This window comes from Zalophus californianus, chromosome 14, assembly GCF_009762305.2.
Source record: "Zalophus californianus isolate mZalCal1 chromosome 14, mZalCal1.pri.v2, whole genome shotgun sequence".
In the NCBI taxonomy this organism is placed as follows: domain Eukaryota; kingdom Metazoa; phylum Chordata; class Mammalia; order Carnivora; family Otariidae; genus Zalophus; species Zalophus californianus.
Window position 1 is genome coordinate 26,217,904 of NC_045608.1, and position 11,323 is coordinate 26,229,226.

General features: G+C 62.9%; 1 protein-coding gene across 2 annotated transcripts; it reads right to left on the reverse strand.

Moving 5' to 3' along the window:
* Nucleotides 1-695: 695 nt before the first annotated feature.
* Nucleotides 696-11,028, reverse strand: SUSD2 (sushi domain containing 2). 2 transcript variants are annotated; one of them, XM_027575153.2, is made up of 15 exons: nt 10,917-11,028; nt 9,242-9,449; nt 8,984-9,135; nt 8,346-8,513; nt 7,616-7,790; nt 7,283-7,484; nt 7,009-7,094; nt 6,675-6,943; nt 6,457-6,600; nt 6,203-6,361; nt 5,092-5,340; nt 4,704-4,976; nt 4,411-4,587; nt 4,226-4,328; nt 696-4,091 (listed from the first exon to the last, which is right to left on the reverse strand). In XM_027575153.2, exons 1-15 carry the CDS (start codon nt 10,993-10,995, stop codon nt 4,067-4,069), a joined length of 2,469 nt encoding a protein of 822 aa, XP_027430954.1. In that variant the 5' UTR covers nt 10,996-11,028; the 3' UTR covers nt 696-4,066. The 2 variants fall into 2 exon arrangements, with proteins under 2 accessions (XP_027430954.1, XP_027430953.1); XM_027575152.2 differs by having other exon boundaries at nt 9,242-9,476; nt 10,917-11,002.
* Between the last annotated feature and the right edge of the window lie 295 nt (nt 11,029-11,323).

Sequence of the window (11,323 nt, forward strand, 5' to 3'; positions counted from 1 at the left end):
ACTGCTCCTGCAAGTAACCCTGGACTTATTTACAAGGGACAACAGTGTTTGAAGAAGCCAAAGACTGAGCACAGCTTCATGCCCACCAACCGGGGACTAGTTAAGTAAACTTTGAATTCTTTATTTATTGTAGTAAAGTACATAAATACATAATGTTTACCATCGTAACCGTTTAGAAGTGTCCAGCTCGGTGGCATTAAGCCTTTCACGGTCTTGGGCAACCATCGGTGTCATTCCTCTGCAGAACGTTTTCATCTTCCCAGCCTGAGACTCTGGCCCCATTAAACACTAGCTCCCCATTCCCTGACCCAGGCCTCGGTAAGCTCTATTTTACTGTCTCTATGAATTTGATGACTCTAGGAACTTTGTATGAGCAGAATGGTACAGCATTGTCCTTTTGTGTCTGGCTTATTTCACTGAGCAAGATGTCTTAATGTTCATCTGCGTTAGAGCCCGTGAACAACATTCCACACATGGGTGGACCATGTTTCCTTTACCCCTTCAGCCATCCGTGGACACTTGGTTGCTCCCACCTTTTTGGTGATTGTGAGTAACACTGCTATGAACATTGGCCTATCTTTTTTTTTTTTTTTAAGATTTTATTTATTTATTTGACAGAGAGAGACACAGCGAGAGAGGGAACAGAAGCAGCAGGAGTGGGAGAGGGAGAAGCAGGCTTCCCGCTGAGCAGGGAGCCCGATGCGGGGCTCGATCCTGGGACGCTGGGATCATGACCTGAGCCGAAGGCAGACGCTTAACGACTGAGCCACCCAGGCGCCCCGAACATTGGCCTATCTTTCAGTTTTTAAAAACCTTGTGCCCACAGTATTGTAAGGCCCTTTTCTCACTCCTGCCTCTGGCATTACAGAGAAACCAACTACTGCAACAAACAGACCCAAAAATGTATTATGGTTTAATCCCAAGTTTGTTTCTTGTTCCGGTAGTAGTACTGGATGGGTGAACAGGTCAGTGAGGGAGGGAGAGGGTTCCCTGCCACATGCTGGGGACCCAGGTTGGCACGGGGTCCAGAGCCACCCTTGCAACAGAAAGATCTTGGAAGGATGCGGGTGGAGTGTTATGGCTCAGGCCTGCAAGTGCCCTGTACTTTTCTGCTCCCTTTGCACGAGGAGAACTCAGTCACGTGACCACCCCAGTGCAAGGGGCACTGGGAGATGCAGTCTAGCGTGCAACCCGGGAGAGGTATCTGGGCCCTGCTCCTCACTGTGCTGTATTGGCCCCTCAGCCCTTTGCTCCCCACTGTGTTCAGCTAATGGGAGGCCCTAGTGGGAGGTCGGAGGGCAGGAGAAGCAGGTGCTTCGCCCATCTTGGGCCTGCACAGTTTCTGCTGTGAGGTTCCCACTTTTGTGAGCGCCTGGGCCTGGCTCTGGCACCCTCCTTCCTCTGTCCCTCAGCCCAGGGCTGTTGCTGGGGTCCTATGGTATCCTCACCAGCTATTTGGCTTCTCGATTCTCTCATCCCTGTGTTTCTAATTCCCTGGATTTCTGTCCCTCAGGCCCTGACCAGTACAAAGGGTAGGGGACTGGACATTGGCTTCTGATGCCTTGGGACTGTGGTTTGGGGAGACCACTTCCCAAGGCGGTGGTCCCTGCCTTTGAGGTCTCTAAAGGGAGTCTATGTGGGGCTCTGGGACCTTCTGCCTCACACAGGCCCAACAGTGCCCCTGACTCCCTACAGGCCCCTGGGAAAACCCGTCAGGTGTCGGGGCTTCCCAGCCTGGCCTGTCCCTGGCACTGGGAATGCCAGATGTCTGGGGCCAGGGCCACAGACAGTGCACCCCTTCTCCTGCTGGGGATGGGTGGGGGCAACTCTCGGTCCCAACCTGGAGGGACAAGTAAGTGTAGGGTGGGGAAGCCAGAGGGAGGCCATGTTTTACTCTTTTAGGATGAAGCTTAACCGCCACTGGCTGGTGGACCAGGAGCTTCACTATTCCTCAGACCGGACTGCACTTCTTTCTCTGAGCCTTTGCCCAGGCTGTTCCTCTGCCTGGAATATCCGCCCTGACCAATCACATCTCTGAGAATTTGACCTAGCCTTTCAGTTATGGCCCCGGAGCTGTGAAGCTGCTCCTGCCCTCCTGGGCCCTGGTGTGCCTGCTCCCACAGGCCCGGGCTGCCTCGACAAGGAAACCACCCTGTCACCCACGGGCTCGTGCCGGGCCCAGCACTGAGGACTCAGGTGGGTGGAAGCGCCAGCCCTGCCTTACCTCATCTGCAGAGAGGAAAGTACCTGCCCAGTGGCCAAAGGGCCAGCCCTCAGCCCCACCCTGCCCTGAGCGGGAAGCCAGTGGGGAAGCAGGGGGATGGGGCCTGGAAGGGCAAGCACTGACCCCATCCCCCTCCTTTAGTCTCTGGGGTACCACTCCAGGGAGAACCCCCCCAACCCCTCACTCTCATCGCTGTTCCTTTGAATGTGCCCCATCGTGCAAGACTGCCTCCTCCAGGAAGCCTTCCAGACTGCACCTGCCCCTACCGCTCAGCTTTCCCACCTCTGCCCAGGACCCTCAGCCAATGGCAAGTCTAATGGTGTGGGGAAGCTTCGCTTCTGACCCTGGCGGTCAGAGCCAGCTGGACGGCCTGTGCTCCTGAGACCGGGGGATGACTCAAGGCCCTCTTAGCAGAGACAGATGCAGAAGTGGGCCCGCACGAGCCTTGGCCAAGGTTGTGACAAGCCAACTGGCCCAGCTGGAGCGGCCGGGGACTGCCGCCTCCTAGGACCTGGTGTAACCTCCACCTCCCATCTCTGTTCCTACCCTCTGCTGCTCCCACGTGGCCTCTCTCAGCACTGCAGGTCGCAGGGAAGAGGGCCTCCGCTCATTACCTTGCACCCCAAGGTTCTGCCTCCCTTGGGCAACCTCCTCCCGCCCCTACCTCCCAGGCTGAGCCACTGGCCTGGACCAGGGGGCACCAGCCTCCAAACCCGCCCTCCACTCTGCTTTCGCAGAGACAAGCCTGGCCCTATCCTATGCTGCCAAGGCCCTCCCCTGGCCCCCACTCAGCACCCTCACTAGAGGGCAGCAGTAGCGGGAAGCCTGGGTAAAGGACCCAGGGACCCAGAACATGGGCTGTGGTCAGGAACTACCAGTCACTGCCTACCTGCAGGGCAGTGCTGGTGCAGGGGAGGGGCACAGGGCCAGGCTGGGCCAGCCTGCTGCTGGGGGAAGGGGCGGGTGCCTGTGCTGACCCCATCCCATCTCCTGGGCGCCCAACAGGACACTCCACCTGAACCCTTTGCAGACACTTGCCCCACGAAGTGGACACCATTCTCGATCCCACTTTTCAGTGGAGACAAGCTAGGGAGGGACCCACCCCAGGTGGCCTGCCAGTGGACTAAGATTGCTCTGGGTGCTGCTGGCCCCACAAGGCAACCATGGAACTCTCCAGAACCGAAGTGTAGCATGAGCACCGGACACCAGGGAGGGGGCACCACGGGCTTGTTTTCTCTGGGTGGACAAGGAAGGGTATTTCAAGTGCCATTCCAGTAGAGTTAGTTAGAAGTGCCATTCCAGTAGAGTTAGAGAAGTGACATTCCAGCAGGGTTAGAATTACAAGCCTGGAGCTCAGAGAGTGACCCTCCACGCTGGGGTCCGGAGGCCTCTCCCACTCAGGCCGGGCCAAGTCCGGCAATCGAGGCAGCTGGGTGTTCGGGCTCCCGTGCTGGGGCACTGGGGACCAGTGGATCAGGCTCGCAGGTATCCGACACGGGATCTGAGGTATAGCATTTGCGTTTCAGGTGCCCCCGAGTGTTGGGGTCTCCGGAGAGAGGCGTTAGAATTCACGGGCATGGAGTCTGGGGAATTGGAGCTGAGACTACACAGGAACTAGAGGACCAGATGCCTCTCGGGAGCTGCACGGCTAGAGCCAGGTGGTCCAGGTCTGAGGAGACAGAGCAGGGCACCAGGTCTGGGGTGCACGGACATTAAAGGCTCAGGTTATCAGGTGTCCAGGTCCCAGTAAATGGTGCTAGGGATTTGGGGATCGAAGTGTCAGGGTGCATGTTCTCCGGGGTGGCCCCGTGTGCCTCTTGCTGTTGGCCAAAGGCGCTCCCTTCAGGGCTGCGAACCCCAGCTGGCCCTGCAACAGAGACATGGTCTGGAGCAGACATGGGGGGCACTCCGGAGCCTCAGGAGAGCCAAGGAGGGGCACAGACGGGGTCCCGCTGGTAGAACCCTGGGTCCGGGGGGGAGGGGCGGGGGCAGGGGCCTTACACGTTGCGCTTCCTGTGACGCAGCAGCACATAGATGAGCGCGACCAGAGCCACCACTGCCAGGCCTCCGAAGATGATGCTCAGCAGCACCGTGTAGCTCCGCGCTGGAGAGGGGGCAGAGTGGTGAGGGCTGCCCGAGGGCGGGCGGGGGCGGGGGGCTGGGGCAGGCAGGCAGGGCATCCTCACCTGGCTGGCACATGGGGGTGGGCCTGGACCAGGTGCCATCAGCCTGGCAGGTGCTGGCCTCCGCCCCAAACAGGCTGTAGCTGCTGTCGCAGTGGAAGGAGACGGTGGAGCCCGACAGGTACCTGATACCCTCCTTGCGCCCATTGGGGGGCGGAGCCAGCCAGCCGCAGGACGTCACTGGGGGTAGGGGGCCAGGAGCAGACCACAGGATGAAGCCACTGGCTGACCACCCCTACAGCTGCCAGCTTAGGAGGTCATGTGCCAGCATCAAGTGCCCACCCCATTGCCCTCACCAGGCTGCAGGCTCTGCACGCGATGCTGGTGCCACTGGTGGGCCATCCGCGTAGCATTGCCCACACTCAGGTTCCCAGTGGCCATCACGTCGAACATGCAGAAATCGTTGTCTCCACACAATTCAGCTGCCTCAGCGGCCTGACTGGGGTCGGGGACGGTCTCCTCGGGGAACAGGGGCTGAAAGCTGTAGTCATGCTTGGACTGATACAGGAAGTTGTTGACCAGGAACCAGGAGTCATAGGTGAGCAGAGATGAGGCATTCTCCACGGCCCCTGGGGAGACACGCAGCAGGTCTTGCTGGTGGCCGAGGGTTCTGGGGTCTCTCCCCTCACTTCCAGGGCCATGTCCCCCTGCCCCCCACCCCCAGTGGGCCTCAGGGTCACTCACAGTCGGCCCCAAAGTGGAAGAGCTCACGGGAGGTGGCCTTGTGGGGCAAGACCTTCCCATTGCGCAGGGTGAAGTCATCGGTGGGGTCATCATTCAGTGTCCCGAGAAGGCCTTGTGTGTGGGTAAGGAACTTCTCAGGCAGGAGGACAGTCACACTCAGGAATGGACCCTGGATGCTGACCTCCAGGCCAGCACCTGATGACAGCATGATGGATACGCTGTCTTGGGCAGCTACGGACAGGAACATACCTGGGCACAGGTGGAACTGGGGTCAGGGCTGCCCACTCAGGGCACCGTGCCGTGACTCCACAGCCCCAGGATGAGAGGGTCAGCATCCGTGGGCTCCCAGGGAAGGGGAGGGCGTCCCCAGGGCCAGCCCTGCTGTGACACTCCCTCAACCCAGGCCCACATCTGTACTGGGACCCCCACACTGACACCAAGTGCCCAGGCTCCGAAGGGACGCCTCACACTGAGACCCTGCCTGGGGGTCCCCCGTCGGCCCTCACTCATTGAGGAAGGCAGCAGCCATGCCCACCTCTGCCCTTCTGGGGGTTCCCTGCAGCCTCAGCAGCAGCAGGCCCATCCCAGGTCCCCACCCATCCCAACCGCAAGAAACTCATTTCATTAGCTCAGTTCCCTGAGGCAGCACAGGGAAGGGGGTGCGCAGGGGGCTGCTCCTTAGCCCTCAGGGCCAGCCAGCATCCTCAAAGTAGGCAGTTCCTATTATTGCAGCTTCCAGCTCCTCGTCCCACCGTCCGGCCATCTCGGGGTTCTGATCACATGTCTGGGGCTCCATGGGTGTGAAAGCACGAGATCAGACCAAGTCCCCAGGCTGGACCTCCCTACCTGGGGCCCAGAACCTCACCTGCCCAGACAGCCGTGGGCTGGGGACATGTGTCCACTGTCCTGGGCCCCTCACCGTGAGGTGCAGGGGAGCGGGGCAGACTTGCATCACTATGCTGGGGACAGCATATGGATCATATCGAGAGGCCTCCATCTCCGCATCCACGCTCTGAAGCCCAGGGCCATGCCGGTGAGAGGCATGGAGGCTCAGGCGGGAGGGAAAGGGCACGAGAACAGCCCCAGGAAGCTCCCCGGCCATCGCACTCACCCTTCAGGTCCATCCAGCTCTGCTCCGTGAATCTGAGCACCTCCTGGTTCAGCAGCACCTGCAGGACCCGCCCCTCGCCAGTCAGCCGGACCTCCACCACGTCGGAGTTGCCCTCCTGCACAGCCACGGCCACCAGCCCCGTGCCCCGGTCCTGCGGGCCTGCGGTGGCGCGTGCAGAACGCAGAGCGCTCAGCTCCAGCCTTCCTCCTGGGAAGGCCCTGAGCCTCCCGGAGCCCGCGGGGCCCCAGCCTCACCCTCCGAAGTCGTCCGGGGCTGGGCCCGCCCCTGCACCCTCAAGTTGGTCAGCGTGGCCTCCAGCAGCACGTACTCGCCACGCCCATTGAACGAGAAGTTGGCACCGTCGAAGGTGACAAAGTGTGGGTCCCCAAAAGCGGAGGCTGGGGAGAGCAGAGGATCAGGGGGGCCGCGCGGGTGCAGCCCTGCCCGGGGCCCAGCCTCGGCTGGCACCCACCTAGGCGCGACGGCCGGTAGTTGCGACAGTCACTGGAGGGCCGCCGCCGCATGTACCGGGAGCACTCGGGCGCCCAGAGGCAGCAGTGGTAGAAGCTGACGACATCGTAGAGCCAATGCGAGAGGCCAGGCACGCGGGGCGGTGTGCGGAACGGGGGCGCGCCCCAGTCGTGGCCGCGGTCCGGGGTGCTGCCCCCGGTTGAGTCGGCCGTCAGGAGCAGCGTGCCGGCCTCTGTGTAGCAGCACTGCTGGCCGGAGGCGTACTGGGGGCTGGGGGCGAGGACAGGTCAGGGCCGCTGTTGGGGCCCCGCCCCCCCCCCCAAATGGGGACTCACCTGGCTTGCACGGAGCGCACACAGTGCACAGCCCCGGGGTGGTAGGTGCACACGCTGCCACGCTCAATGTCACAGCCATAGTCCGTCTGCAGAGCGGGAGGCTGCTGTCACCTGGGCTAGCCTCAGGCTCTGCCATCCCCTCCCTGGCAGCCAACCTCTGAGGGCCCTCAGACCCCAGCCTCCCCTCCCTGGGGCCTCTATCTACCGCCCACCCTTGCCAGCCTCCAGCTGGCCCCTCGCCCTCTCCTGGGCCCCGACTGGGGTAGGGGCTTACGTGGAAGCGGCCCGAGTCAGCCCGGGCCTGAGCCAGGGTGCAGGGGCAGTCAGGCAGCTCCTGCAGGAAGTTGGGCAGTTGGTCCTCCAGCTCTTCCCAGGCCAGGCACTGGGCCCGGGCCCAGGCCTCAGGGTCCGCCCGGAAGTCCTCACCCAGGTGCCAGGCCAGCGCGTGCTCGCTGCTCCAGAGCGCCTGCACGTCCCTGGGGGGGCCATGCACACGCTTAAGGGCCGCTCCCACCCTCCGTCCCGCAGCCCCGGGCCTCCCTGTCCAGCCTGCGGAGCAGTGGCCCAGGCCCAGCAGCCCGTCCTCTGCGTGGCCGGTGGCCCTTACTTCTCCCCTGCGTAGTATTTGCTGTTGATGATCCGAAGTGCACCCACTTCCCATTTCCGGTAGGTCGGAGGTGCGGGTTTCGGAGTGAAGGTGAAGAAGCCAGAGTTGGGGATGCTTGTGGCCAGGGGGTACAGGTACGACCACTTTGCTGCCCACTTATCTGAATAGGGCTTCCCTAAGGGAGAGAAGGCCTCAGTCAGCCCCTGGGGCCCTCCAAAGAGTCCTGGGGCAGAGGAGGGGCCAGGCGCCCGTCTTTGGTGCTCAGAGAGGCCTGACAGATGGACAGACAAGAGGATTACCAGAGGAAGACCTGCCCTGCTGCCCCAGCAAGGATCCTGGCTCAAGGGACCACCACCCCCTCCTTCCACACGTTAGGGTCCCAGCCCCGGCTCGAGGCAAGGCCTAGAGCCAGGCTAGCGGTCCAGGGGCTTGGGGAGGCTGGGTGGAGCAAGCTTTTTCTGTTTCCAAGGCAAGCCTTGGATCCAAGGGCTGGGAATGCCCATACCTCCTCCTGGAGCTGGGCGCAAGCAGCTGGGGGTTCCCAGCCTGCCCCCGAACTCCCACACTTTCCCCAGTCCCCCTTTCTCGCCTGTACTCTTCCTGCTCAAAATCCCCGCTTGGGGTTGGGCCCTGCCTGGAACCTCCTTGCTCCCATCCCTGCAAGCCCTAAACTCCCAACCCTACGGGCCCACAGAGCTCCTCCGCCGGTCCAGCCTTGGGCCGGCCTTACCTGTCTCCTCATAACCCCAGAGCTCGATGGTGACAGACTGCGTGGACAGAGCCGAGGGCTCCCAGGTCACGGTGAGGTTGCCCGTGACGCCAGTGGTGCCATAGTACTGCCAGTGGGTCTCGTTCACCAGCTCGCTCTTCTCCGTCTCCGACACCTTGCTGGGGTGCACTGGGCAGAGGGTGAGGTGAGCGAAGGCCTGAGGCCTCAGGGGCTCTGCGAGCTGGGGGTGCCCTCCCAGGGACGAGGCGTGGCAGTCCTATTAGAGCATGGTCTCCCCCGGACCCTCGTGTCAGGAAAGGACAGAGGCTGCGGGAGAGGTGGGGCCCTGCCCTATGTTGCCCAGGCCTCTGGCCTCCACCTGGCTTCCCCCCTTCCCCTGGCCTGGCCGAGTCGAGTGGCCTGCCTTGCCGGGGGAACCCCCGAAGCCCCCAGCCCCCTTTTGGGCCGGCTGTCCTGTGTGGATGCCAGGGGCTGGGGAGAGGAGCTTGAGAACGCTCGCCCCCGTCGGGCGCACCTTCAGAAGGACCGGTTAAGCCAGGGCAGCCGGGCACTGCCCCGGCAGGCGAGGCGTGCCTATATTAGCGCCAGGGAAAGTCCCTGTGGGGGTGGGGGCCAAGGCTCAGGAAGACAGGGCTCACCGGCTAGCCAGGTCCCCGAGCGCGGAAAGGAGCGACCATTGTCCATGGAGAGTGTGAAGGGGATGCGGCCCGTCTCATAGAGCAAGGGGGACACACAGTGCACACGTCCAGAGGAGTCCACATGCCCGAGGGTCTGGATGCTCTCCTTAAACCTGTGGAGGTTGCAGGTGGCAGGAAAGGCTGGCCCAGGGTGGGGGGACCCCAGCCAGGAGCTGCCCCTGGGCCCCCAGCAGGCACGGAGCCCCTCGGGCCTCCCACCTGCAGATCACGCCATCGGTGGGGTTGAACCAGCTGAGATGCTGCACTACGAAGTCCTTGCCGCCCATCATGGAGCCCGAGTAGGGTGAGACTTCTAGGCAGAAGTCCCAAAAGTCCAAGCAGCAGGAGCTCAGGCCGGAGCAGGTCGGGTGGCAGGAGCACAGCCCATCCTGGTCTCCACAGCGGTGGGAGCAGCTCCCCCCGGCACCTGCAGGAGAGGGCCCTGAGCGCCCGGCTGCCCCACGGGCAGGGCTGGCGATTATTTTCCCGGAGCCCATGAGAGAGAAGCATCCCCAGGAGTCTCACTGACCACCAAGTGAACACAGTAGAAACCCAGGGGCCCCGTGGGGTGAGGGATCCTTGGTACAAATGATCTAGCAGTTGCCTGAATGACTTGCCAGAAGGAGGGAAGATAAGGGGGGGAAAGGCGTCCAGACAGACGTTTTTGCAGCATCAAGAGGAGCCTCTAGGGCAGGACTGGCCTTCAGCCACCAAGTCCCGGAAGACCGCATCCTCAGATGGCCAGAGGTGGCTGAGCCCTTGACCTGGCCTGGGAGCTGTCTCTATTCCCTGAAGGGTCAGTGAACCCAGACTGGCGGCCCGTCTGGAGTCTGGGGACATGGCTGCTAAGTCCCACTGGAGGCCTGGCAGGGGCTCATTCCCAGGCTTGGCTGCGGCCCCCAAAGGAGCCCCACCCTTAAGGGAGAGGAGGGTCATCTCCAGCCGAGGGCCCAGTGGGGCCAGGGTGAGGGAGAGGGTGGTCTGGTGTGGGGCCGTGGACATCAGGCCTCAGCTCTTACCACCACGGGGACCCACAACAGGGCCATATCTTCAGGGAATCTGTGCCTCTGTAGCGGGAGTGGTGGGGCAGGTTGGAGGGTGGAGACTGAGGGGCGACTGAGACACCCAGGCAGGGATCACACGTCCCACCTGGCCCTTCCCTGCCACCCCACCAACGGGGGCCAGTCAAGGGCTGGGTTTGGACCTGAGCCACCCCGGTGACCCCATTTCACCCAGTGCCGGGCCTGGCACTCAAGAGCGTCAATAAATTTTTATTGACAGGTGGCTCAAGGGAGTGGGGGAGGAGGCCAAGGGAGGCCAGTAAGTGAGGTTAAGTGGCTGAAGGGTGGTGGCGCTTCCCTGAGATAGGAGATAGGGGTGTGGTGGGGGTGGTTACCCGGGAGCCTTTCACTGCTAGCCCAGCCCAGCCCAGCCCAGCCCAGCCTAGCCCAGCGTGAGGCTCGGAGTAGGAGCCTTCCCCAAGACTTTCCCGGGTTCAGCCCCACCCTAATAAGGACCCACAATCCTGCCTCTCACCAGTGAGGGGGTTCAGTAGGGCTGGGGGCTCCTCCACCTGTGAGCACACCCTCCACGGGGGCTCGGGGCTGCGGGCCGGGGGCTCTCCTGAGCCCTCCACCCGCCCCTGGGCCGCCTCCCTTGCAGGTAGCCGGTACCTCCCAGCTCCCAGCGGGTTTAGGGTAGGCACAGCCCAGACTCCATCCCGCCAGCAGTCCCCGGACCCTGGGCACCCCAGAATTTCTTCTCACAGCCCCCAGTACAGTCCCAGATGGCCTGGCAGATGGACACAGGCTGAGCAGAGAGGTCTACCCTGGGCTTGGCTGCAGCAGGGAGGCAGGCAGACAGCCCGGGATAGAAGCGCAGGGTGGGGGCGTACCTGCTGCCGGCCGGGGGCCCGGCCCGGGGACTGTGTCGAGCAGCAGCAGCACGGCCCAGAGCAGGAGGGGCAGCGTCATGGTCCGGCCTGAGTCTGCAGCCTGCAGCGCGGCAGTGGCTGGGCGGCTGCGGGCCGCCTAACTCCCCTCGGCCTGGCCCCGCCCGCCCGGCGCACAGTGCTGCCGCCCCGCCCCGCCCGGTCCCCTCTCAAAGTCCACAGGTTCCCTTGGGGGCCGGTAGGGCCCAACCTGCCCCGTTAGCACATTCCTGGCCCGCCAGCCCGGGACACGGGGGGAGGGCGTTCAAGCCTCCAGGGGTTGGATCCCCACGTCCAGAGGCTGCGACCCAGACCACCGGATCCCACCTCTGGCCCAGCCCGGGGCAGCCAGGGTGGGGCTCCAAGCGATT